This window comes from Pelecanus crispus, chromosome 3, assembly GCF_030463565.1.
Source record: "Pelecanus crispus isolate bPelCri1 chromosome 3, bPelCri1.pri, whole genome shotgun sequence".
Classification (NCBI taxonomy): Eukaryota; Metazoa; Chordata; class Aves; order Pelecaniformes; family Pelecanidae; genus Pelecanus; species Pelecanus crispus.
The window spans coordinates 93,339,363-93,367,257 of record NC_134645.1 but is presented as its reverse complement, the minus strand read 5'-3'; the positions used below and the strand labels follow the sequence as shown (position 1 = coordinate 93,367,257).

General features: G+C 37.8%; 1 protein-coding gene across 1 annotated transcript in view; it reads right to left on the bottom strand.

The window, feature by feature from the left end:
* Positions 1-27,895, bottom strand: part of UBE3D (ubiquitin protein ligase E3D) — an 83,849-nt gene that overhangs the window by 42,408 nt on the left and 13,546 nt on the right. The window contains exons 6-8 of the mRNA XM_075707647.1: positions 25,562-25,631; positions 24,588-24,696; positions 19,288-19,457 (exon numbers count right to left, since the gene is read on the bottom strand). Of these exons, the coding sequence (XP_075563762.1) occupies positions 19,288-19,457; positions 24,588-24,696; positions 25,562-25,631 (349 nt within the window). The remainder of the gene's footprint in view (positions 1-19,287; positions 19,458-24,587; positions 24,697-25,561; positions 25,632-27,895) is intronic.

The following is a 27,895-nucleotide window of genomic DNA, read 5'->3' as shown; positions in this document are numbered from 1 at the left end:
GAATCCAATATAAAAGCTGACAGAGGCTCAGCCCTGACTGTCAGAGTTCACTGAATGTTGTTAAAGCTGCCCTTTCCATGAGCTACAGCTCTGATATAAATGACAGATGACTTTATTGAACCAAAGGACAAACCTGCTAAATTAAATAACTATTTGTAAAAATGATTTAATCTAAAAACAATTCTAAATTATGGTTGATGATGTGCCTATATACTTAATACACCGGGAAGCTAAGTTATTTATACTTTTAATTATCCTTGCAGTGATCTAAAAATGACATAAAAATCAATGCATGCTCATTAGCTACTAAACTCTTGCCAAAATTTAAATAATAAGGAACACTAAGAAGTGCAGTGCTTCCACAGCCTACAGCAAATTCCTTTGGAAAAAACCTTTTCTTTACAGAATCACTGCTTCCCTCCTAAAATAAACATCTGCAGTCTCATTCTAATGCCATTCATTATTCATCCTCAGTAGCTGGGAGTGTCAAGTGAGGTTTTTGAGCAAATCTTCCCTGGGATCTTTACTAGTTGCATGGTATCCCAAACCAACAGGTATTAAAAATCTTGTGAGAGACAACGAAGGGAAGAATGGAAATTTAACCCACTGGTGTCCTTGCAAGGAAATGAGCAAGAGAAGAGGAACATATCAAGGGAAGTAAGAAGACAGAAAGCAGTGACCCAGGGACCCACAGGAGGAGGTGCTTTTTTACATTTATTGCAATAGACTACAGTGGCCAACAACAGAAGCTCCATCTCTAAGTTTTAAACCTTAATTTTTTTCAATGCATCACTATAAAGACAGGATGGTTTATTTAACTGAACTTTTATACTTCCAAGTAGTCTTAAATACAGTCTCCTGTAAAGCATTCTTATAATGAAGTTACTGATATATAATCCTTATAACAAAGTTACATCATATATATAGTACATATACTTTAATATAGTATATATAATTATATGGTAAGTAATTGTATATTATTATACAGTTATATATATTTCTATAAATTAATATAAATATATATATTATAGTTGTATATATACACACAGGACCATTATTAACAGTCTTCTGTCTTTTTTCTGGGTACGGCATATTTTGAACAGAGCAACTATGCATGGAAATAAATAGTGAGATTTTAATCCTGTCCAGGACTAACTTTGCCTTGGAGCATGTCATTTCAAAGTAACGCTCAACATACTTCTCCAGACTAAAGATTTTTGAGTGTTCACCAACTGCTTTTCTACATTGCCTTCCCTCCTCCAGCTGGCTGCTATGCAATTTCAAAAGCACTAATTTAAATTTGCAAACCCTATCACCCATAAAATATTTTCATTCCACTGCAAAACAGCACCAACTGTACAGCCTCTGCAGAAGACAAAATAGTATTTCAGCTGCAAGAATGACTGAAATAAAGCTTAAACATCACAGGGAAAGATTAGCAGGTGTTCATCTATTCTGCAGCCTTTAAGTTGACCATTCATAATATCTAAAATGAACATATGAAAAGCTAAATAAAGCGACAATGTCTAAAGCAGACTTATGTTCAATGGGACACCTAGATGCGTGGGACCATGAACGCTTGCAAATGAACTAAACTTAAAATTCATGACAGTACTCAAACCATGCACAGATGGTCAGTGAGTATAACTAAGACATTATCATCTTTATTCAGTTTCAGCACCAGGTAAGCAAAAATAGGCTGATCATAGAATGAGAAGAAAAAGGAATTTTTATTTTGTGGTAACTGACCTTGGATATAAAATCCCAAGCCGGCCAGGTACTTTCCAGGATATGTCCTATCAGCAAAATGACAGTGCATAAAGGTACACCAGCAGCAGCTATCTCCACAGAGCTAACCCATAATACTAACTGCATATGGTGAGATAAATTCTTTCTTCATTCATCTGCAAGTTCAAGAGTTTGTGGCAAGAGCTGAAGCTGTAAAAGCAGAAAACTGCAGCAAATTTTCATCAGTTAGAGTGAAGTTCTGCTTTAGAGCACCTGACTGAGGAATACAAGCTCATGGAGAAAACATCTCCTGCTGGACTTGTGATGTTCAAATATATATAGACGTAATAGGAAGAAAACATGGCAGACAAAATTCAACAGATTCACAATATATTTCCTTGAAACTACTTTTTAAAATTCCCTACATCATTTTTGCCTAGCTGGGTGCAAGAGCAGAACTCACACGTTAATTTAGAAGTTCTCCTACAAAACCAAGAAAAGCACAGGAGCTTGCTGGCCATTGCCTGAAGTCTACTGTGACTGCTCTTGAAAATCCATACCATGCAGAATTGCTGGCAGAGCTCCAAAATACGATGTAATTGCAGACTTCTTAGCAGCAAAGCAATGTGGTCCCACTAAAAGGCGAAGCAAATTACTGCCATAAAAACTGCATGGCCTATGCTTTAGAATGTGCTTCTTCACTTTAATGGTTGTGTTAAGGCTTTAAGCTGCAGTTTTTGAATGCCTTACTGCATTCCAGGTGGAAAGAATTCAAATAATTTTGCTGAAAACAATAAAGATACAGATTGCTGTAGCCAGATCACTGCTGATAATTCACCATAGTGGAGGATGACACGCTGACAGTCACCATCTAGACTAGCAGCAGTTCTACTGAGACTCTAGACTGCAATTTTCTTGGATATGCCTGCATCTCAGGATGAAGGGATAGCTTTGCCTACTCCTTAAAATACTTTTATTCACCTTTAGTACCTCTTGATTCCTTCCTGGATACATCTTACTCTAAATTAGAACAGATGGCTCACAACTTCCCTAATGTATGGCAATAACTGTAGACTACTGTGGTTAGGATGGATGCAGAGGACACAGACCAGCATGCTATTGACCTACTGCTAAAAGCCTGACTGGTGCCATCTGACTTACATGGAATATCAAATGTGAGCAGCAGCACCACTGATCGAAAAACCCTCCCTTCCCGGCATGTATCAATAGAATACTCAAATTCTGAGGTTACTTTTTTTTTTTTTTTAACCTTCCAACACTTCAGGTATGTAGAAAAATAAGGGCCACTGCCTTGGCAAATGGGAGTAAGCCTCCTCTAATAACTCTCCTTTCCTGAAGGGTAGACGTGCACAGTAAGGCTGTAGAAAAACAAAGCACTACGCAAAAGATCCTTCACAGCAACTGCTGACATCAATATGGTTACCCTGCAGTAAACGCACAGTAACTCCAGATAGCTCACCCTTGAAACATTCACGTAATTTTAAAGAAGATTTTCCACTGCTCATGGGACTTGTGACGTCTGGTGGACTGGCTGCCTTCCTCAGCGGACTCTTCTTGTAACTGTTGTTTTCAAGCTATAGCTTTTTCTCATCAGGGGCATTAACAAGAATGATCTCCTCTATATAGCAACCTGTTTTACAGAAATTGTGTGAAAAGTATCATTCAGACCATTTATCTCTAAAATTGTTCAATGAGTTTAAAGGTCAGGGTCGAAAGAAGGAAAGTGGGGGTAACTGGCAAGGCAGATAGAAAGGACTGTCACACACTTCATTTCCCCAGAGAAATAAACCATATTTGCCTCTGTATTTTTTTTCATAAACGAAGCCTAAGAACTTACAGAATCTTATCAAAGGACAACTCTGCTGGTTACCTCTGTTCACCCTCACCCTCTAGTGATGCACCATAAATGCAGGGGGGCTGCTCCTACTTGTGTGCACAACAGCCAGCATCTCCTGTATGCAGCCTTCCTTCCCACCCAGAGGCTGAGGCAACAGGCTGTCTCTCAGGCATCACGACACTAGGCAGAAGCCCCAAAGAAAACACAAAATGTCTCTGTTCTCTCCTGGGCTACGCTTCCACCAAACTCTCACACAGGAGTGATTTTACCAACTCTTTCCTCCCTCTCTTCTCTCCCACAGGTTGGAAACTCTAATCAAAATACAAGAGGCAGACTCAGGAAGAAGACCTATTTATTGATATTGACATGTCTTGAGTTTTGAACGCCCAGATGCTATCAATAGCACTGCTCTCCTGAGATGCTTTTACAACTCTTCATGAAACTATAACCTTAATTTAAAAATCATCAAAATGAGATGTTATATTGCAGAAAATAAAACACATGGTGTCAAGTATCCTATCACAAATACAAGGACCCTGTACCTCAACAGAAAGTTTCCCAATGTATAAATGCTACATTTAGTATCTGAGAATTATTTTGCACCATGTAAAATGTGAAAGTTTGATTAACAGGCAATCAAAAAGCCCAAATCCATCATGGCAAGGCACATCAAATACAGAAATTAAACTTTTGAACTAGCTCAGTACGAAAGGTTCCAAAGATCTGATGAGCAGTCTGCCTGGTCAGATGCTTAAGAAAGAGAAGACCCATCTCATTTGAAATGGCATTTAATTCACTTCAGTTAATCCAATCAATTCTTAGATGAGGAAATTATTCAAAGAGCAAATGCATAAGAAAAGTTTAAAGCTGGAGACAGTAAAGATAACTTAGCTTTCAAAGAGTAGAATTTCTTAAAATGAAAATAGGGGCAGTGAAGCAAGCTGCACCACCTTAGCAAGGAATTTTAGTAGTATATCTATTTCAAACTAGTATACAATGTCCAAGATTTAAAGACAACTATACTTACCATTCTCAACCTCTTATAATAATTTTAAGTATCACAAATGCAAGTTTGAGAATTATTTTAAGTTATTTCAGCTCCTAGTTTTAACTGTGATTGACTTGTTTTCCAGTTTCATCTGTTTGACATCCTCCTTTCCTCACTGAGACATTACTGAAGTCAGTTCAAAAATACCTGGTTCACTTGCTCAAAACAGCTACCAGATGACTTCCAAATTGGTAGATCTGATTAAAACATCTACAGAGCAGCAGTAACTGTGCCATGTGTGCCCAGTTTCAACACCCATTATTGACAAAATCTCAAATCTCACAGATGCTGCAGAAAAAAAAACCCGAAACAATTCAAGAAATGAAAGATAATGGTTTGGGGCTTCATCAGATTTAAAGATTTTACCAATTCTGCTTCCAAAAAAGTCTAAATCATTCTACATTAAGCAAGGCGAACACAATGACATTCTAAGACAATGTTCCCATTACTTATTGAAACAAAACCTAATTATTATCTGGGGCATGGGAGAGATTACATATTCTTGTTGTATCTACACAGTCAAAAAAAACGTGCACATGTTGCTTAAATGTCAGCACGTGTAGCTTAATCAAGAATCTAGAACATCTACATGTCTGCATCCTTTCATAGAATATTCAGTGTCACTGCTTTTAAAAATGGTAATACCAGCCCCAGCTACATTCAGGCTTGTGGGTTTTGTTCAATGCTTTTTTAGAATTGTGCAGCCCGCTTACCTGCAGACTGCCCTGTATGGACTGCCAGTGAATGTAAATTCTTTCAGAGGGACCTCACTGAACAGCTTTTCAGAGCTAGGTATCAGAAAACCTTGATGAATGGGGGCCTTTCCAAAGAAGAGGAAATATGTTTTCCCAGTCACAGTTCCAAACAAGATTTCTGACAATGGCGACATAAAATTCACCTTACTTACACCCTTTAAGGCACTACAGCAAATATGCAGTGTTACAGATTTTTCTTGTGGTGTGCGGGAACTTAAGTCTGAGGATAGAATACGCTATAGAATAGGCTCTGGACATGCCTGCAGAAGCAGTGAACTCAGTTTCATGAGATTGCAACATCATTTTGTCTGAAGCTTCAGTTATGCCTCTGAATGATCTACAGAATGGAAACACTATTAACTCTGAAATTCTGGCAGAGCAGCACTCTTACCAATTTAGTAAAAGGAAGTCAAGAGCAAAGCTTAATTCAAAACAGCAAATGCTGAAAATGAAAATGGCAGAAGTTTAGCCAAAGGAGGACTGAATGAAACAGTGTAGGCATTTATCAAGCTATAACTCTCACAAAAGGAGGAATGGCTAATTTCTTGAAAGAGACAAAGAGCGCATTTAAATTTCGAGTGCAAAATTTCTGTATACACAGATTGCTCAGATTTGCAAAAGGAGTGAAAAAATCTAAAGCAACTATGTTGCTTTGAAAGTGTGCAACTTTAAACTTTCTACTAACCACACTATGGCCTCTTGTAAAATCTTTTTGCTAAAAAAATCAGGTTCAATTTGTATAATTTATGGTCTAATTTTACATCAGATTTTTCATTTCCAAGCCCTTAGAAGCTCTAATTTCCTAATTACTGAGAGAAAATAAGAGGGAGCTGAACGCAAAGTATCTCACGAAATACATTCCATTTAAATCTCCTTCTAGATCTTCCTAGAAGGCAACAGGGGGATGCTAAACTGAGGTCCCAGCAGAGGTGTACATGAGTAAAAGCTACCTCATAGAGAAAGAATAGAGATCTGGGTGCTGAAGAATGAGGTTAGGAAATCAGACTAATTGTACAGGAGAATTAATCCTCCTGCTAGGTAATGAAGCAGATCTTTTTCATCTTCTGTTTTTGTCTTCAGTGTCGCAAGTAGTTTCCTTCTAACAGGGTTTAAAGTTTTCCACTGCTGGTTGCCAGTATAGTGAAACGGCCTTAAAATTCAAGAGGTGCTGTCACTCCATTTTTCTTTTTATATTAGTGGTTAATAGTAACTTTGGCTTTGGGATAAAGGGATACAGAGAAAAGATCCTTCATATTTCTCTCCATGATTTCAGTTCTATGTTTATCAAATTCTCTTAATTTTTAAAGTGCACTGGACTGTCTGAAGAGCAGCTTGCCTCTGCATGGCTAAACATAGAAAAGTTTTTGTCTTTAATAAGGGCTTAGATAAATAATCCCAAATCCCAGTGGGCCTTGTTAAAGCAACATCATAAAATTTTTACGCTTCCTTATGAGTTTGGAAAAAAAAAAATTGTCTAAATATCAGTCTGAACTCATGCTGTCTAATGTGGCCTTAGGGAAGGGACTGTTGAAATTCATGCATCTAGCCATTAGAAATGGATTTATAGATGCAATTTTGATAAATCAGCATAGGTTTACTAATACTAAATTTTTTTTTAAAAAAATTAGTAGTTACAGCTGAAAATAGAAGACATGGAGAACCAACGCTTAAATGCTACAAAGCTGATGTGTGTGACCTGTTGGTTCTGTACACTGTGAGCACACTGGGAGGTATTTGCATCAGTCAGTTTTAGGTACCCAGTGACCTGATTGATGAGCAGGGATGAGATAGCAGACAGAGATACTGGCCCCAGCTGTTGACCCTGCCTGGACATCAGAACTGCTCATCACTCATTTCCTAAACTGCCACGTTTCACAGTGCAGTGTCTTCAAGCAATCGAAAATTGGCAAAAATTTACCTTCAACCATATGCTCTAAACTGCAGCAGCTGAGGACTTGACTGTCAAGTGGCTCTGACGGCTCTGCTGCAAAAGCAGGGCGAACAGTCAGTACAGTTACCTCAGCAGCCAAACCAACCTAAGACCGTGACTGAAAAGCAGGGTTGGCTTAAGTGAGGTAGCCTAAGTTCCTCATCTAGGCAGTACAGGGAGAGGCGCTGAGAGGTGGTATGCCCCACGGGCAGGCAGCAAACCCAGTAAGCAATATAATATCCCTTTGCCATAACATGTTACTAGTGGTTACACCACAGTCCCAGTAAAGGCTCTAACCACAAACCAAGGGAGCACAGCATTAGGCACTATGTAGAAAATATGGCCCATAACCACAGAGCTCACAGCTGATCTATCACTTACTAGGACAGAGCTGCCTCTTGAAACTTCTAGGCAAATGATGTGAACTGTACTCAAGTTAGATGCCAGTATCTTCCCACCAGGCCTCTCCAACTGCCTGCCTCCCACTGCTTCTCACCACCACCGTCAGAACAACCAGCAGGCTCAACACCGGCACTTGGTACTGGAGGGACGGAGTCTTTGATACGCTGTCCTAAGAGTACTGAAATAGGTGCGCACTCAGAGCCCTAGAGTAGCAAGAAATAGTAACACTTATTTCCTCAGCATAGCCAACCAGGCAAGCGGTGAAGAAAAATTATTTTAAAAAAGAGATTAAATGAAATCGAAGTTGAATGGACCGATGGTCTGGATGATAAGTGACGGCACAGCACTGCTCTTGCCCTGTACCTAAAGCCCTGGGTTCCCTGGCCACAGCATAAAACACCTCCCTGGGTGTTCTCATGCAGATTATTCCTACCAGCTGTGCCACATGAAGATTTGCATATGCTCCATAAACCTTAATTCCCTTTTTAAGACCTATTATACCAAGCAGGAGGCCATTTCTGAAGTTGAAATGGATTTTCAGAACAATATAAAGATGAAAATGTTTTCTGGCCTCTGATTTTTAAACCTTTGGGTAAAACTAAATCAATTCCACAGTGCTGTTGATATTCCATATAGAAGTATTCACAAATACCAGGCACTCCAGAACATTATGCCTGAATCCAAAGGGAGAAGTTATCCTGCTGTACAAATAAAAGCTGTAATCACTGTTCACAAAAAGCTCTCAGCTTGCTGCTTTAAAGTTTTTTTTTTCCTGATGTACTGACTTCAGAAGGAAATTCAGTATTTCAAGATGTAATTACATAAACCCGCAGCAAAGTAAGGAACACCACAAATCACAGAATTGGTTGATCCTGAGAATTCACTGACAGCAAAATTTATTATTTCCACTCATTCAATACAAACCACTGCCAAACAAAAGCCTAATTACTAAAGTTAGAAATTCACATATGCCATATTTTACCTTTCCCACTGAAACTGTAATTTTTCTGGAACAGTTTATTTTTATCATCATTTTCCCTCTTCAGTGATATGATTGTGGCAAAATTTGTGCAGATGCTTACTCGATGCAGGTATGACACAACACTGACATTAAAATATCAGGTATGGCTACAAGTCAATCTCATCACTCTGAAGAGCTTCCAGAGAGCAAAAGAGATATGGTGAAGGTGAACTTTAAAGTCTTTTGGCAGGTCAGTGACAGAGTTGGAAAACTGAACCAAAAGGCATCTCCCAGCCAAAAAGCTCATCTCCCTGCAAGAACAGGCATTGTGTCAAAGCATTCCTTTTTGTAATTTTACCATGCTTCATCTCAAAAGCAATTCTGTTTCTTGACAATATTATTCCTACTAGAAGGCTCTTTGGGAACCTCACTGCTCTGATATTAGAAAGCTTCCAATCTCCAGTCTAAATTTTTTCATAATCAGCTATATCTGTATGTTCTTTCCAATTTCTACTGAAGGCAATCAATGAACATTAGTTATCTGGTACCCACTACTAACTACACTATGTTCTTGAAGCAATTTGCTGAGTTAGACTTGCATCAGACATAATTGGCGATACAAGAAACTCACCTGGACAATTGTGTTAAATTCAATGGTCCTACACGTAAAGGAGGGCTGCAGAGGTGCTAAAAGTGTCTGCAGAATTGCTATGCTTGGGGGCAAAAAAAATCTTCTCAGTATCTGATTTCTTCTTGCAGTAGCCAGTGAGAATTTCATCAGTTTCAGAAAAACAAAATATAGTTTTGAATAAAATCTCTCAACTCAAACAAGAGTTTGTATTTCTTAATCATCATGACATGCTTGAAAAACTAAAGGCCTTGATATTATTAATGACATGCAGCCAGTTCTGTTTGAAATGCAACAGCTGAATAACCATTTGCAGCAATAACATGCAAACAACTGAAAACAGGAAGTAGAGAGCAGCAACGGACAAGTTTTTTAGGAATGACTACAACCAGTAAAGCTCACATTTGGTAATGATAATAGATTCAAAATGCACTAAATCATTAAATATCTGATGGCTCTTCTTAGAGCCCCTTTAAGTCCCTTTTTCAGAAGATGATTCTTTGCATTACCAGCATTAATTCCAGCTGGTCAAAACTATGCTGGATTCTTTTTATTTTCCCTCCGATTAAAAAATATTCCCCCACTTCTGGAGCAAGTTTAAAATCTGGAAAAAAAACTAATGTAAAAAATACTTAGAAATGGTTCAGCAGTGTTCTCTGTAGGCCATACAATTGTTTCCATCACAAGATATCAACTCTGGACAAAAATGAGGAAACACATTATACTGCTCAACCATATTGCTTCCTGAGAGACACAGGACAGTTGGGAAGCCAGCCAATAAGGAAAAAGAAGTACACATGGAAGTGCAACTACCTCAACAACATTTCCCATACCGAAATAAAACAGTTTTGGAGGGGTCACAAAAATCAATGTCCACAGGGGAAAGAAAAAATTATGCTTAGTTTAAAACCCAACTTCTAACCAGTTCTGCTACTGATACTATACAGCAGCCTTGATCAACTGAACCTATCAGTACTAGCTGAAAAGCCCCAGCTGCAGCGCTGGAGGCATGGACATCCAGTTGACACACAGTCCTGCAGTCATTTCCCTGAAGAACCATCTTCAAAGAGACACTGTACAATTTTGCTTTCTCCAGGAAAGCCAGCAAAATCAGGGCCCACAGGAGTACTTGAGTGATTTCTGTATTCCTGCCTCTGAGACTATGGAGAACTCCATAACATCAGAATCCTGTCAGTGTCACTGTGAAGTAAGGAAAAATTTGAAGGCTTAACAGGTATTATGGTAATGCATACACTCTGGGAAGAATGTAAAGCAAATTTAATACTCTTTTAAACATACAGGGAAAATGGGCACGGTCAATCCAACAGCTCACATCTGAGTAGGTCTCGTAGTCCTGCCTTCAGCAATTACTTGACTGAAATTCGGCAACATATTTAACTGAAATTCTAAAATTCTGCAGCAATTTTATTCCCTGGAGCAGCACCTTCCACCTTTCCAGTCGGATCTCCTCCTCTTCTGCCTCAAACACTCATATCCACACAGACAACACTTATTATGCCTACTAGTTATACAAATTATTTCATTTATATCTTAAGGCCAGTATTCAGAGGAGCCAGCATGAGCATTGCTTGTTCTGTTTATCCTTGATGCTATAGCATTCAAAATAAGCAACCAACAGCAATATCCTAGTGTTGCCACACACAAATGGAAACATCCTGAACAATTTCACAAATTAGCCTTCCTTGGTCTCAAGTCATATGCTCCCAATTTGCTTTAGGCTTACTAATTTAAAAAGTATTGCAAGTAAAATTAGCAGCCTAAATCATATTGTTAATCTAAGCATTGTTAGTTTACGCAGCCTGTCATGGAGAAATACAATAGAAACAACAAATCCTAATTAACTTAAAACAGCCCAAGATCCTAGAATTCAGTAAATCAAGTTTTGAGGTTTAAGCAGTTCTTGTCAGCAATCTGTCCGACAGGCTTTTATAAGTTTTGTTTTTTCACTCTTGGCTCGTTATAGGATTCCTGCCCACTCAAATGCATCCTGTCATTTAAAAGGCATTATAGGAGTTGAGTACTTAGAGTTCCCAAGTGAACCCAACAGTCTTTATAAGTCTATGAGAAACAAACTGTAAACCTCTAAGTGGAAAGCTGCTATAGTTTGACCTACGATTGTAAAATTATCCTCAATGGATCATCACTATCGCATTTAGGCTATCTGGCTTTCAAAAAAGCAGTGTTACAAGAAAAGCAAAATGAATACAATAGAGATATATACATGTCTTATATTAAGACTTGAATAGATGTGACATTGCTGTCCCTCCAGCAAACTGGCCAGTAAATCTAACGCCTAAATGTAATCATCAAGAACACCGACTGCATGCTGTAATCCCAGTGCAAAGTTTAGGATCCCCATGTCCATTTTGCCAGTACAAATGCAGAACTGTTCACAAAATCCCCCAATCCTAGATCTAGAGGCAGCTCACTGAAACTAGCAGGAGATCAGTTTAGAAGAGGTTAAAAGAGTTCCACACAGCAGTAGTGAACTTCTGGAACTTGCTGTTAAAAAAGATTGTGGAGGCAGACAGCACCAGTAAGGTCAAAAAGCGCTTATTCAAATACATGGTCAAAAGATGCATGGACAGATAGTAAAGGAAACAGGCAGGGCTGTACCCTCAAACCTCCTTAATACAACAACTACAGAGCTGAGCAGTACAAGGAACTGCTGAGGCTCACATGCTACTCTGAAGAACACCTTGGGACGTCGGAGGAAGGATACTGGGCTAGATGGTACACTGCTCTGGCCCAGCATGGCATTTCTTAAATTCTTATCATCCTATAAAAGCGGAATTAACTACCTGGTCATGCAGTTGTTTCAGACTATATATTTTAAATTAGTTTCAGATAGTCTTGCTGCTTTTAATTCACAATTTTTTCCCGTCCAACTTGACATTTCTCTCATTACCAATCCTGAGATTCCCAAAAGAGCTGAGCTACAGCAATATGAACTAGAGAGACCTGAGAACTACCAAAATTGTGCTTACCTGAATAACAGTGTTTCACAAATAAATGTGAAGAATAATATGGAAAAAAATATACAAGCCTGAATTGTATTTTTTATTCTACCGTATCACAGAATCACAAATCCTGATTCAAAAGCATATTAAATATGATAGGAGATCTTAATATCATATTTATCTATTTTTTCTAAACATTAGAACATAAGAAGTAGCTAAACAATAGCATTTACAGTCAATTTCTTATTTTTACATTGCCAATTACTATGTATATAGCATTTAACACTTCTAATGCAAAGTACAACAGCAGTGCTCTGTAAGACGAGTAGTGACACATCAGTATCTTTCATGCTACTCAAGAAGAAAGGCAGGCTATTGGTCAGATTATTAACAAATGCCTAAGTGATTTGGGATTGCAAATCCGCTTTTTTTGAAAAAACAGTCAGAATCCTACCTCCTCTGATTTCAATGCCAAATTTTAGAAGACGAGCAAAAAAGGCAACCTAAGCAACAAGGTTGCACTAGATGACCTCTAAAGGTCCCTTCCAATCCAAAGCATTCTATGATTCTAGGATTCCATGAGTAAAATTTTTGAGCAAAAATACAAAAGACCTTATTTGGTAGACAAAGGGTTTATTCCAACATTTTTCTCTACCTCAGTTAGTACTTCTAAGACTATTTAAAATTGGAAAGACTTGACACCAAAAATATGACAGCTCTGAAGAGTTGGAAAAATATATCAGATCTGTGTTTAGGAACAAGAATGAAGTTCTTAAGTAACTACCATAAAAGGATGCTGCACATGGTCAGTCTAGTTTCAATAAACAAGAAAGTCAGGATATTTCTGCTGAAAGTTATACTTAAAAGTTGCGAGTTATGCTTAAAAGTTGCATATATCTTTTCCTAGAGGTGGGAAAGGATGTTACCAGTACTGAAGAACAGTTCTTTCTTCTGAAGAACGATCTCTAGCTAAAAATAATAGTTGTCAGATGGAGCTTTCACCTCTTCCTCTAAGCGTCACCCCAAGCATTCAAAGTTCAGGAGGCTTATAGCTTCCACATGTCTATCAAACTCTGAAAACAATTTTTTTCCCTCCTGTCCCCAAACCCTGGCTCTCATCAGACTGCATCTCTCAAAAAATCTTCACCTGACTGCTCAGTCAGCTCTTTTAAGGCAACCCACCCCACCTGTGGTGTCAGTTCTCTTAACTTGATACCACAAAAGAATTCAAGAAGGGAACAGAAAAAATATTATCTGAAACAAACTAGATCCTGCATGCTCCATTTACAGTCACACCCACTCATTTAATCATTCCAGATATAGCACAAGAAGTTTATTATACTACAGAAATCATCTTAAAAAGAGCACAGAGCAGTGAAACATTTGTCACTCCTCAGTCCAGTCAGCTCTGGGTCTGCATGCTCCCATGTGTTTTCTACAGGCAAGAGTTACTGAAACACTAGGAAAAGGCATTCTATTTCAGACATACAAAAATCAGTGAAATAGGACACAGTTTGGTGCTTTTATGAGAGGTGAATTACGCTAGAGTCATATACAGAATGAAAGCCATTCTTGGGACAAAAAAACAACACTCTGGAATACATCAGTAACAGTTTCATAAACAGCTCACTATACATGGACTGTAATAAAAGCACTGGGACTCAAAACCACCAGGTTTCCAGCCACAAACTCAATTTTCTAGCTTACTTGGTCCCTCTGAAGTTAATGAAATGAACAATTTCTGGAAGTCATTTTTCAACTCTCAAATGATAAGCAGAAAATTCTTACATAGGAGAAGGCTTCTGCAAAAGCTGTAAACCATTCAGAGAGACTCTAGATACTTACGAGAAATAAAAAGCTATCAACGCCTTTTTGATATAGCTTTGCCTAGCACACTACTATAAAGGGAAAAGTGTAATTTTTCTCTAACTGTACCTTCACATATATTTTCTGAGATCATGTTACGGTCAAATTGCCATGTAACCATATTTTCAATTTTCTTCATACATTTGTACAACAGTCTCACTTCAGCAGTATTTACCACTATCACTCCCAGCAGTCAAGGTTGTTTGCATAAGGTGCTATTTGCCAAGAACCTGTTACTTGAAAGGAAGACCTCTTCTGTCTGCACAGCAGATTTGTAGGTGGAGAAAAGGAGCCTTGCTGACTCAACTACAGTTATAACACACTTTTTTCATAGGTGACAAGAAGAAATGACAGCATATAATTTCAACTGATTTCTTGTAGAAGAATTGCTCATAAAGCTCCCGCAAGGGCTGGAAGCTGTAGACTGACCTACCCAGAACTCGTGCTGTCACACATAAGACACACCTAAGTGTTTCTCGCTCTGTTTTAACAGCTGAAGGAGTAAGACACAAATCAATACAACACTTAAAGGCTACCCTCAGGAAGACCAGAGGAATAGGGTTCTGCAAGGAGAAATGCCAAGAACTATACTATAAATAGTATGTCTGGGTATACCTAACCATGTCTTAACTTCACAATGCCTTAAAAGCTACCGAATGTTCTTAAGCAACACAGTCGAACATACAGAGAATACCCAGAGCACAACTGTTAATAATTCATTGCCAAAACAAAGGTATATGGAGAGAGGTTCCACATGACATGTTCTTAGTCTGATCCTGTTCTGTATCTCAGTTGCTCTCCCGGAGACTGGAACAAGAGAGATGCTTCTTTCATTCACAGATGACATGGAGCTGGGAAGGGCCATCAGTATGCCACATGTTGGAAATCAAAATGGCCACAGCCAACAGGCAAAAAGGTTCTGAACAAAATTAGGATGTAATTTGACACAGGACAACTGCACAAAAACAGAGAGGAAGGCTGCTTATTAGACTGCAGTCTACTGGAAAGCGCCTGACGGTCAACACAGATCAACAAATCGAACCTGAATCAGCATGTTCTCAATAAAAAGGTAGACAATGCACAAGGGGTAATCACCTTCTCAGCAATGTTCAGCCTAAGTCAGAACACAGTTTTGTTACAGCAGGCTTCAGGATAAGCCACCACCAAACAGCTATCACTACAAATGGGTTAATTATCATTGTGGCTGGTATTGCTCAGCAGCCAGTAATGAACCATGAACATTTATCCTACTCAAATGTTTGTTTCCTTTGCATTGTTAACATTTAGAGTAATACTGAATGTAAGGTACAATGATAGATAGGCCAGTGATTTACTGGAGGAAAGAGAGAGAGTTCTGTTGCTCACTGAAGCACGGTGGTGTTCACAGGACATAATTCCTAGTTTAAGGAGAAAAAACACTTCCATATCCGAGGAAGAAAAATAAGCATTATGTTAATTATGAAGAATTGCAAAACTGTGCTCTGAATAACGAAGGAATAAAATGAGTTTTAGAGTGAGACTGTAAATTTCTCCTGATATCCTAGAAGTCTTGAAAAGAAAGATCACTTTTAAAAGCTACTACACTCCCCCCAAGAGAAATAGTCACGTGCATTCCAAGGAATCTGAACCTAAGGGTTATTTCAAAAAGGGGGTGCCTGAATATGAATTTTTAGGCAATCCCAGTTAGGCTCTCTCTAGCAGAGGCAGCTTGCCAGGGGAGAATTTCACGAAGTCCAAGACCTCGACTGCTACCATGGAACCACGTAGTTATCTCAGAATAAGTAGATTTATGCTTGTGTAAGTAGACTAAGTACAGCTTTTCTTTCATTTCTTCACCCAGGTTTTACAAATGTGTGATTATGTTATTATATTTAGATATTACAAAGAAATTCTTTTATTTCTAGTTTACCTTAATCTGTCCTAAACTATGGCCCAGTTACCCAGCACAGACTCTGCAGTGTCCAAAGGTAAGAAAGGTGCTCCCCCTCCCATCACACAGTTCAGATTCTGGCACTGCAGGAATCCGACAGGACTCAAGTGTACCCAGTGACTCACAACAACTGAAGAGGCTCTCTGACATGCTATGGGATATTAGAGTGCACGCTTATCCCTTGCAACTGTTGGGGTCTAGGCCACAAGCAGACCTCCTGCTGACTGCTTCCTGCACAGCAGGTATCCTTGCTTACTTACTCACAGGGAGCAGGTCACGGGGCTCTGAAACCTTTGCATTATTTCAAAGGCACGTGTGTGTGCAGGAACAAGCAAGGTAAGTACTATAATTATTATTGGAATGTGGGCCTCTAAAACACTTGGAACTTGCACTATTCAAGAAATCAGACACTTTGTTCAGAATTCTTGAAATAATATCTGAGATCTAAATGCAAACACATTACATTAAATAAGTTGTGCTGGTTTTGATATTTTTGCTTCTGCTGTGTTTACATTCCTGTTCAATACAGAAAGACTTCAGTCGTATTCCACAGATCCAGGCAGTACTTCAAGCCAACTGATAAATGAGTTAGTGGAAACAGACTGAAGTGCTAATGTCCTTTATACTGTTCTTTACTAGAAATATAAAAATGGAAAAACAATACTAAACCAATAGTTACTTTGGGTTCTGAACCTTAAAAAGAACCCTTTGTTCTTTCTCTTCCATTTGTGCATTTGTCCAGGGACTGGACAGGGAAGATGTCAATTACTGTCACAGGAGAATTAAAATCTCACTTGTACCTTCTGCTTACTGCAAAATCCCAAAGATAAATACAAAGTAATCTTCAGAAAGAAGTGATTTGTAGCAAGTCTGTCTGGGGAAATGGAAAGAACTGAATATAGCCTCACAGTAAAATTCTGCTGCTAAGAACTCCATTCAAGAAAAGCATTTGTGAATGCTAGGTAAGTGACTAAGTAGATATGACTTTTATCTCAATAACATGTCAAAGTAACTCAACGTGTGTTAAGGTAATTAAATCTTCTCAGTGATAAAGAACTGAAACTTGAAAAGCAAAACTGTAAGTTATACTTCTGTAAGACTTACAGAGTGGCAAGTGAAGTATCTTGTATTTTAGAGCAGGTAGTGGTTCTCGCAATATCTCCCATTCTAAGAATAAGCAGTTTAAACAATAATACTTTAAGATGTATTTTGGATCACTAAATAACATTCAGATCACAGAGGTTTTCCCATGCCAACTTCTGAAGCTACTACATTAATAAAGGTAATTGTTTCTCTTACATGAATAACATTAATAATGTAGTATGACCTTTTCTCTAAATATTAGAATTTTGCATTCTCTCCTTATGTCAGAGTTTATTTCAGCTATTCAATACCGTATCTGTCTGAAAAATAAAAAGGATACACTTGGCAACATTCAGGATAAACATTATGATGAATTACGTGTTCTTGTAAGGTGTATATTTCTCCAATGAAAATATTTAAATTCATATGCACATGTTTGCTTGTCTATGTGAGACAGCATTTTTGTTGTACTTCTATGAGGTCTTGGGCTATAAATTAGTTGTGTACTGACTGGAGGGAATGTCTTCTAAATTTTAAATACATCTGTATGTCTTCAAATCTGTCATCTAGTTTCCAAGAGTTTAAAGTAAAAACAACACAACCAAATCACTATTTAAGTGTGAGCTATACAAAACCAATGCTTTCTCTTCTATCACTGCAGAAACAAAAAGCAGAAAACTATGCCAAAATCATACTCCCATCACCTGCAAACACTGGAGCCACTGGTTAATCAATATTCTCTTATCTTTGCTCTCCAACAGATAAAGGCTTTAGTATGTTAGGCAGTGTTTGTTTTTCATAAAGTAGACTTCAAAGCTTGCTGAAATCAAATGTTTCCTTTATGAGGGCTCCAGTAGACTTGGACACATCCAAGAAAAATATTTATATGGCAGGGCACTCAACCGCCTTCCTCGCCTCTTCTCTTTCCCCTTCTCTCAGAGCCATGTTTCTTTTTGAAATAATGCCACCACTGGGCTGAAAGCAAGTTAAAGTTAAACACAGAGGGGCTAATTAGGTAATGCAATGAACTTCTGAACTGTATCTAGAAAGGACTTTGCTTTTGAGGATATGCTATATGCTGAGAGTATTCTGTACTGATATTGCATTATTCATAATATTCTGTTGAACTACATGCACAAGTATCTTTTAACAGAGACACTGTTGGATGCACTGTCTGTGTATACAGAGATGATCATTACGCTAATTTACTGTGACCCACCAGACAACACCTGTAGTTCTGAAGATAACTTGGCTTAAACAGACAAATTCCAGTCCTGTGAACAGCTCTTTCTCTTGCAAAAAATTCTAAGACAAAAAAGCTCAAGACTGAAGCTGGAACAGGCAGGTATAATTTGCTAAACTAGTAACTACCCACCTCTACCCTCTTGGTTTCAGCTGTACCAAAGAGGTCCAAATTCTTTACTGTGGGAGTGCAGAGAGGGTTACTCCCATAAATAACATGGCAGATGAGATCAGATTTTCACACAAAACACAGAAATTGAAGGCGAAGAGGGCGATCTGGCTAAACTTACACATCATTCAGGAGTCAGCCTGTGCTCCTTATCTCCCCTCAATTTTTCCTCCTCCCTGAATTATATCACCTGGAGCTATGGCTGCAGAGCAGCATGTTCTGAGACTGTATGGACAGAACTCACTGACCCTCTGTGGGATTCATGGCACCACCATCCTTCCAGCTTCTGCCAACAGAGTTGGAAAAATGACCAAGCTGTAGAAGTGCAGTGAGTTAACATGGGGAAAAAATGCATAAATGGAAAAGCACATTACTCTCCTGTGTAACGAAGATAACTTCTATTTGTATCATATACCTAAGTTATCTACACGTGACCCTAGAAACAACATAACTCTTTAGTCTACATTTTAATATTATGGTGCAAAAATTTAACAACCAGATTCTCTCTGGCTGTAACAGAAACCAAATACTATTCCTCTGGCATTTTGCTTAAAAAGAAAAAAAAAAGTAAAAATTATATGCAATTTCAAAGAGATACATCTCTGAAATTAATGGACCATACAAAGAACCTCAAAGAAATACTGCTGCCCTGAAATGCAAAAGAAATCAAAGATCAGAACCCAAGGTCAGAAAAGGCTGTACTTACTCTTTATTCCTGCTTTTAATGCACGGCTGGTAAAGGACTTTGACAGCATTCCAGGTCCCCACTTGTTCAGAGCTAGGCATGAAAATATCTCCAAACAGTGGAGAAACACTTTGGAAGTAGGAACTTCCTAAAGACTCCACCAGCAATGTGTCAGAATTTAAAAGCCATATCTATAAATGAAGAAATAATTTATTTTACTGTAGATTACATCAATTTCAATTTGTTCCTTTACTCTGATCCTAAATCAGCTGATACTAAAGACACATTTTTACAAAGTTTCTAACAAAGTGTTAACAGACATAAATTGACATTTTATTATTCAGCACAGTCTGCACAGCCTCTAGTGGAGAAAAACAGGTTAATACAATAAATTGATGCCTGATTTATCACAGTCACTCTTAAGATCATTATTTCTGTGAAGCTGCCTCTTTTTGTGGCTGCAGCAGCACAAATCACACAAATTTGATAGTAACAAAAGAAACAGTCCCAAGTCATCTGTTTCAGTACCAAATGGATTATTTCTCTAATTTCATAGTTTTATAGGAATTAGTTGAGCATATGGTATTGAACAACTGAGGCCTAAAGACAGGGAACTGCCCACTGGAAGTGCCAAAAATTAAGGATTTTTAGAAAAAGCATGATAGTTATGACTGGATGGAACTAAGACATGCAAGGAAAAAGACAACAATTAATGTGGTCTAAAAGGAAGGCTGGGATTTACAAATGGCTGTAACAGACCCTTACTTGGAAAATAAATCTTTATCAAATTTGATGACGGGACTAGCATTCTTCAGCACTACTTGCTCACAGCAACTCATGTGATATTTACTGGGAAGAGTTTTGAGAAATCTGAACTTTTTGCATCACATTATGGATCTTACTTAATCTTTGTGTGATTGTGCATCAGTGTTCCAACTTGGATTCAGGGCTTTCGAGCTAAGTACTGTACAAAAAAGTCAGGCTTTTCCTTTATTCACAGCCTGCAGTAGTGAAGTGATCCAAGCTACCAATGGAAATCAAGTTTTACAAGTCCTGAGCCTGTACGAAATGCTTATATATGAAATATTTATCCTAGAAAACAGGATTTATGCAGTGCTGCTCACTAGAGAGTAATCTTCTGCTTCTCATGACCTAATCAGCTTCAAGTAAAACAAGTTACATGATGTTAGGTAGCAGACATATGATATCCCCTGTGGAGGGAGAAAGCCACTGTTAACAGGACACATAGTATATGTTGTAATTGAATGTGACAGTCACAATTTATCAGAGCCCAAGGCTCAGAACATTACAGTGCAAGCTTCATAAAGGAGGAATGAGATATATTGATAAAGATGTCTTGGGAGGGGATGGGAGGAGGAGAATCACTTTAGCATATGCACATAAATGATGACAAGCAACGGCACTTGGCTTAGCAAGTGGCTGTTCATCAGTTTTGCTCTGGTAACTCACTGTACACATTCATAGCCTAATACACCTCATTAGCTAGGACCATTACACACGGTGCTTTAAGCCAAGTGTTGAAGTAAATGGGGAAAAAAGTGTCCTATACACACAGGCCACTGCCAACATGCTTAGCTTTAACTAAACAGAGTTCCTTCCTTTTCAAATTATTAACACCTCCCTGTGAAGGAGTCTCCTGGGATGCTTTTCAGAAGGGGAATATCCTTCAAACTAGTCTAGGGAACAATGCAGCAATAGCCATCTGCTCCTTTCAGAATCCTTCTGCAACTTGCTTTAAAGAAAGCAACCAAACCATTTCATTTGCAACATGGTCCATCTGAAAAGTACTTCCTTCTACCACAAGTGTTGATATGTGGCATCTAACAATAACGCTCTACCACTTGTTCAGAGTGTGTCTTTGTCTCAACAGCAATGCAACAGATCTGTATTAATAATTCAGCACAAAATACAGAGAAAGCAAATGAATTTTTGCAGGTGGAAGGACACTTGGCCATGAGAAAATCAACTTCTGAACGACATTTGCTTCTTTAGGCAATAATTTCCTTCTTTTCCTCATGCATGAATTAGTTTTTGATCTTGCTTTTGCTCTGAAGGAACAATCACTCTCCAAGACTCCGTGGTTGACTCAAAGCAGTTTATACATGTTATTTCTGGCTAACATAGTTTCAAATTTTGATCTGTGCTTTCAACTATGTTACAATGTACAATCTTTCCTTCCTCTCTACCCAGAGCCTGCACAACCGAATTCCTTTCATATTAACTCCAGTAAGAAAAGAACCTTTACTGAAAGTTAAATATATAAAGTTTAGAATTCATTCATAGGGCAGATTGATAACCTTTTCTGAAATGACAGCATCATAAGAAAGTGTTTGGGTTTTTTGTTGGTGTTTTGTTTTGTTTTTTAAATCACCTTGTCAACAGGCTCCAAAGATGTTCTTGGGAGTAAAGCTACAACAAATCTCAGTTATACTTTGTGGGACTTGATCCAAACAGGTAAAACACTACGTTTTACATTCTGTGATCAGTTTCCTAAAATCTCAATCTGTGTCTCCAGCATCTATTTATGGACAATTAGGCATCAATTCAAATTTAACATGGCTAAAACATGTTCTTCCTTGCTAGTTCTTTCTTAGTTATTGCAGACTTTACCATTACTTCCGTCATCACACAGCTCCATAATGCAAACATCTTTTATTACAGCTTCTTTGTCCTCACATTCACACTGTTCAGATAAAGATGTGCTTTCCTCATACTTCACAAAGAATAAAGCTCTCTAAGAGAGCTGGGTAGCTAAGTCTCAGTAAGATACTCATCTCACATCCTGATCACTGCAACGTCCCCCTCTCCAACCCTGACAAATGCAAACTTGTTTTGCTCATGCCCTCCAAGACATGGTCCAGGAATCAGTATCTGATTGATAGGTCTCTCCCACTTTGTTACATACTTATTTTCTTGGGATATCTTCCCACTCCCTCTCCACTCACTCCTGAAACACAAGCTGCCTTACTTTCAAAGCACTTTACAGCCTAATCCCACTCCAAAAAGCATCTTTCATTCGGTACTGAAAGACTGGAGTTAGTTTTCAAACACTCCAAACTCTACCACACACCTTTTGATTTTCACAGATGTGTCTTTTTGGGTTTTATCAGGTTGATCCCATCCATGGGATGAATTCCCTGTATCTATCCACAAAACTACTTTTTTACCTCTTTCAAACCTATCCTTTTCTACAGCACAGAAAAAATGACATCTATTAAGATGCTATGCTGACCAATAATATACCATTTTGCTTGTGTACTCCTATCTCACTATCCACTACCTGTCCTCATCTTATTCTTAGCTTGTAAGTCGTGCAACTTCAAGGTAGGGAACCCTTCAACAGTGGAGCAAAGAGAGGAGGCAAGTGATTCATCTTTTAGAGAATGTGAAGAGATATAGTTAGGATAAATAAGGAAATCTGTATACGCCACTTTTTTTTTCCTGAGACAAAGAGACTTTTATTCATTGTCATCCTTTAAAAAAAACCCAACCCATAAGTAGTATATAGCTTTCAGGAACTTGGTTATCACCAACTTAAACAACAGAAACTCGTATTATGATATATGTAAATAACATAACTGGCAATGTTAAGTGATACATGCAGAGGAAATAAGGAAAATGAGTATACAAAATATTTGTCGGTTAAAAAAAAATTTAAAAGACCTGCGAAAGACCTTAACCTTAATTATCAGATACACAGCCTAAACTGTGTGCATTCACATATGTAAGCACAAACACTGTGAATGAGAATCTTTGGCTCACTGTCAAAACAAACATGTGGGACAGCTGGTCCATGATGCATTAGTGATGAGACCACTTGTCTAGCTTGGCTGTGTACTCACAGCCTCAAGCACCTACACTTTTTACTGTTTAGCTGTTTACAATCATTAATATAAACAGTGCTTACATTACACTTCTGTCCACAAGGCTTCTGAGTCCTAAGACTTAACCCATCACTCCAGAACACCTGTTGATTACCTAGAACCTCACCCTGGGACATGAGTAAGGGCTTTCTGATGTTAAACACACACACACACAAAAAGTACTAATAACTCACTAATAAAAATGAAGGGATGTCAATGAGAAGCCAGTCCCTATGCTAATTCAGCCTGCTCCTCTAATCAATACATTGGAAAAAATGCAACTCAGAGGTAAGAGTAATGGCAACCTGCTAAATAAGGTGATTTTTCTGTTTGAAAATAACCAGTTTGTTCTGTATAAGGTACTAGACTTAAGCATCAGAATATTAGGCAACTTGGAAACACATAAGCTACAAGGAAAAAATCAAAACAATTTTTAATGACTCCTCTATTAGATTATACATAGTGACAATTATGGGTCTGCTCATGGACCTTATTTTATTATTATCACAGAAGAAGTATTTCTCAGTGGTCGCATAAATGTTATCTTGGCACTAAAATTTATTTAAAAGCAACAGATATACACTTACCTCAGAATCTGGATGTTCAGAAATTACAGAACTTGGACAATATATATATAAAACAGTTTATTTAATTAGATTGCCTACCTCAACAAAGTGTATCTTTAAGTTTATCCAGGGCAGAAATCTACAATCATCCATTTCTTTATCTTTATGTCTATGAATTACTTGTACAAACTGCAAAATTATAAATTCTATGCCTATATTTAGTTCATGAATAAAAGAAACATCCCAGGTTATACCAAGTATATAGTGTTAAGAAAATTCCAGGCCCAAATTCCTATCCATCTTAAAAGTCTGAGGAATTTAGCTGTCACTATTTAAATATCAAGCTTAACCAAGTTTAACAGCATTAGAACATTAAGTATAATAGGCAATTTTATTTTGGTTTGCACTTCACTTTGCAATGCAATGTACTGACTATATTAGTACTCTCTGCTGACTTAAGACAGTATTTGTGAAAGATGCTATACAACTTGATGAACTTCTGGTGATTAAAGATAAGAAGCAAAGAAGCACTGGAGCAAGAAGATGAGATACATATTATAAAGTCAAAACTTAAGCTTCCCATATTTTCTGAATACAAAACACAGTGTTATTTCTGTGCTACTTGTGGAGCATCTGTAGTACTTTCATTACTATATTAATAGAGAAAATTTCTATATGTACATCTACTTAGATTAAAAAATGGGGGAAGTTTCTTACTTGAACAGGATCCTTCAGAACTACTTCAAGAATTTTATTTTGTTAATTTTCTTTAAACATACAATCATGAACAGCATAACTAATACATTTTAGAAGCTGGGATTCATAGGTTAAACTTTTTCAGCAGGATAAAGATTAAAAAAAAAAAACTTACCAGAATATAGATCTTTCCATTATCCCCTTTTACAGAGAATCTAAATGTGCTTTTAGCAGAGGACAATTCCACAAGACACTGAGCAACCATGCTCTGTACAAATTGAGACCTGTTTAAGAATTAACCACATATTATATGTTTTCATAAGCAAAGTAATTCATATCAATGCAATACAAGTATATGAGTATTTCCATACTGTCAATTCCACTACATCCTACAATCACTTTTTATTGAGAGATGAGGCTTCTTTATCTTTCTTTCCTGCAAAACCAGAGGACTTTCTATTTCCTGCAACAGGATTTTTTTAATAGATCAGCAGTCTAAATTGCTCCACATCCTTTATTTTGACCAACACCAAATGTCAAATGTTGAATAAAAGCTTTGGCCTATTATATTTTACACATATGAACACAAAGTTCAGAATGATGCACATATTGCAAATATAATTCACAAAAGGAAAGAACTGTGACTAACGCATAGTACACGACACATGATAGCTAGATCAAGTTCTGTTTCATTCTAGTCTTAACTTCAAACAGAATTACTTGAAAATTCAAGAACCTCACTTCCAATTAAACATTTCAAGCTTTACTTAATTTAACTTTACATAACGTAACTTTCAATTTCCATAATTAGTCACCAGACATCACGCAAACTTAAAATAGTTCAAAACAGTAAGTATTGTATTTTGGCTTATCACCTGAATAGTGAGACACTACAACAAATTATACACAATCTCTCTCCTGCATCACACACAAACACACACAAAGACAAGCAAACAAAATTGTACGTGAGTGAATTCAGACTACATGGCCTTTACAATGCTTAATTCTGCGATGATTACATAAAATTTGACAGCACTTTGTTACTATATGTAATTACTCAAGAAACTAAAATGTTAGTGCATTTCTAGCATCTTTTCTAAAACATAAAGCTGAGCAAATTATCTGTTTATTTTTATTTTTATTTGTTACCTTGGTGTTGGGCTGAAACTTGCCTCAGATGGTTGAATAATGACCTCGGTGACATAATATTTAATGGTATCTAAAATGAGAAAAACACTTCTCAAGTACAACAGAACAACCAACTTGTTAAGAGTAGACTGTAAGTCACCGTATCACTACACTAATTAAACTTTTGTTCAGCACTCAATTAAGAGGTGCAGCAGATGGTCAAATTCTGCTTTGGTTTGTGGGAGGAGAAGCAACCAATAACAGAAAACATACATTGCCAGAAGAAAACTGCTCTGAACTAATTACATGATCAGCAATTTGTCATTCATATTGATCCTTGTTTAATGCTGGGAACAATCATCTTGAAACAAAGCAAGCAAGAGCTCAAGCCAAACCTGAAAGATGAATTGAAACAACTTTCCTAAAGCACTGAGATCAGCATAGCTTACATAAGTATTTTAGTACCCTCTGCTGCCCAGTAACGCTGCAGTGAATCACAAGAGACAGTTTTAATAACAGCACACACAGGGGAATAATTTTCTTCTTTGCTCAAAGAGCAGATAGAAACTCTTCCCAAAAATCACACTAACTCAACACTAATACTGCATACATTCCGAGTTTCAATGTAACTGTTCCCGAAAAGCTCCACTAAGACAGCCTTTAACACTAAATGGAAATGTTTGAGTACAAAATTTAATCCCCATCAATAAAGTCACGTCAAAGATGATCATATTGAAGCTCTGGGTCTATGCTACAAACACAGCCTAATCAGAGGGCCAGCAGAACAGGTTAAGCATACAGAGTAATAAATTCATTCCACTAAGCCTTAGCATGTCAACAACAGTAAAGATTCATCAGTTCCGTAAATTTTAAGGGTGGAAGGGATTGTCTCATCTGATCTTTGTCTACACACACCATTAAAACTGGATGAAAGCAAGCATTTCAGGAAGACGCTTAATCTGTTTTAAACATTCCAAAGGGTTGGTAACCCACCCCTTCTCCAGGTAAGTACTACACTTTTTTAATTACTCTCACTGTTAGGAAATTATATTTTACCTCTAAGTTTAATTTTAGTCTGCTCCACACTGTGCCTAGTCCCGGGAGACAGGAGGAAAAGAAGGCAGTTCAATCACTCTAGCTCCCCAGCTGTTACCCTGAGTAAGGAACTGGTGCTACTGCTGCAAGAGCAGTGTGAATTAAGGAGATGTTTGCTTGCTGAGAGATAGAAGTTGGGATTTCCCAAGAAAAAATCATACGAGTATATGGAGACGGAGTTGGGGGAAGGAAGAGCCGACAGGGGAATTTCAAAGCCAAATCTGGACTCCACAGCTACACCACTCTAATCCAGCTTTATCTCCAAGGCACTGATATCTGCTCATGAGGAAGCACCACAGCATGACCGTCAAGTCTGCTCTCTAGACTCTTTTCACAGAGATAGTTCTGTCTAGACTTATACCATACATCTCTGGTTAGTTTTTTTGTCTGTTCTTTGAACTCTACGTAAATTTCCTACAGTCCTGAAGAAACACGGTCAAAACAATGGACATGCTATCTAACTTCAGCCACTTACAGAGTACAGACCAAATCCCTGCACATCTACAGAGTATTTGCCTTTTCCCATACACACTAATGGCATCCCTTACTGGTTGCTACAACTTTGTCTGAAGGCTTAGATTAAGTCATCCATTATTCATGATGATCTGTGAAGCTCTTTTCCAACCACTGCCTTCCCAAAGTCACAACCTGCTTTGCGGGCTTTCAAACATCTCACTTTATATTTGATTTATTAAAGCCTGTACTGTTCAGATCCCTGCACAGGACAATCGGAACCTTCTGTAACAGAAGACCTTCTGTCTTGTGTCTCCTGATGACTTATTTCTTAAACAGGCCTTGCATTTTATGATAAGTTTTTATATTCTCCAGACCTCTGACCTGAGCCAGGCTCACACTGATGCAGTGGAGTAGAGGAAGAATGAAAGAATGAACCCTGCTAGTAACAGTCTTATCATTGCTTCTCTCCTGTTAATAACTGCGTTTTAAAAACCACCAGAGACTCATCTTTACACTACTTCAGGTAAACCCTGCTGATTCAATACAATAACAGCTTTTAAACCAATAATCTCATCATCGGATAATGATGAGAGACAACCTGTGTCTTTGATAAGGCTTCCCTTCCATGAAACCAGGCTGGCTGTTAGCAATCATATCTTTAGTTTTCTAGTTCTGTGTGTATCAAGTTCTGAGTTAACCTTTCCATTATTCTGTAGGACTAACAGCAAAATAAACAACCTGTAATTTCTCAGGTCTCCTTTTTTACTGGGATTCCTAGTAAACTGGAATCATGCACTGAGTCTT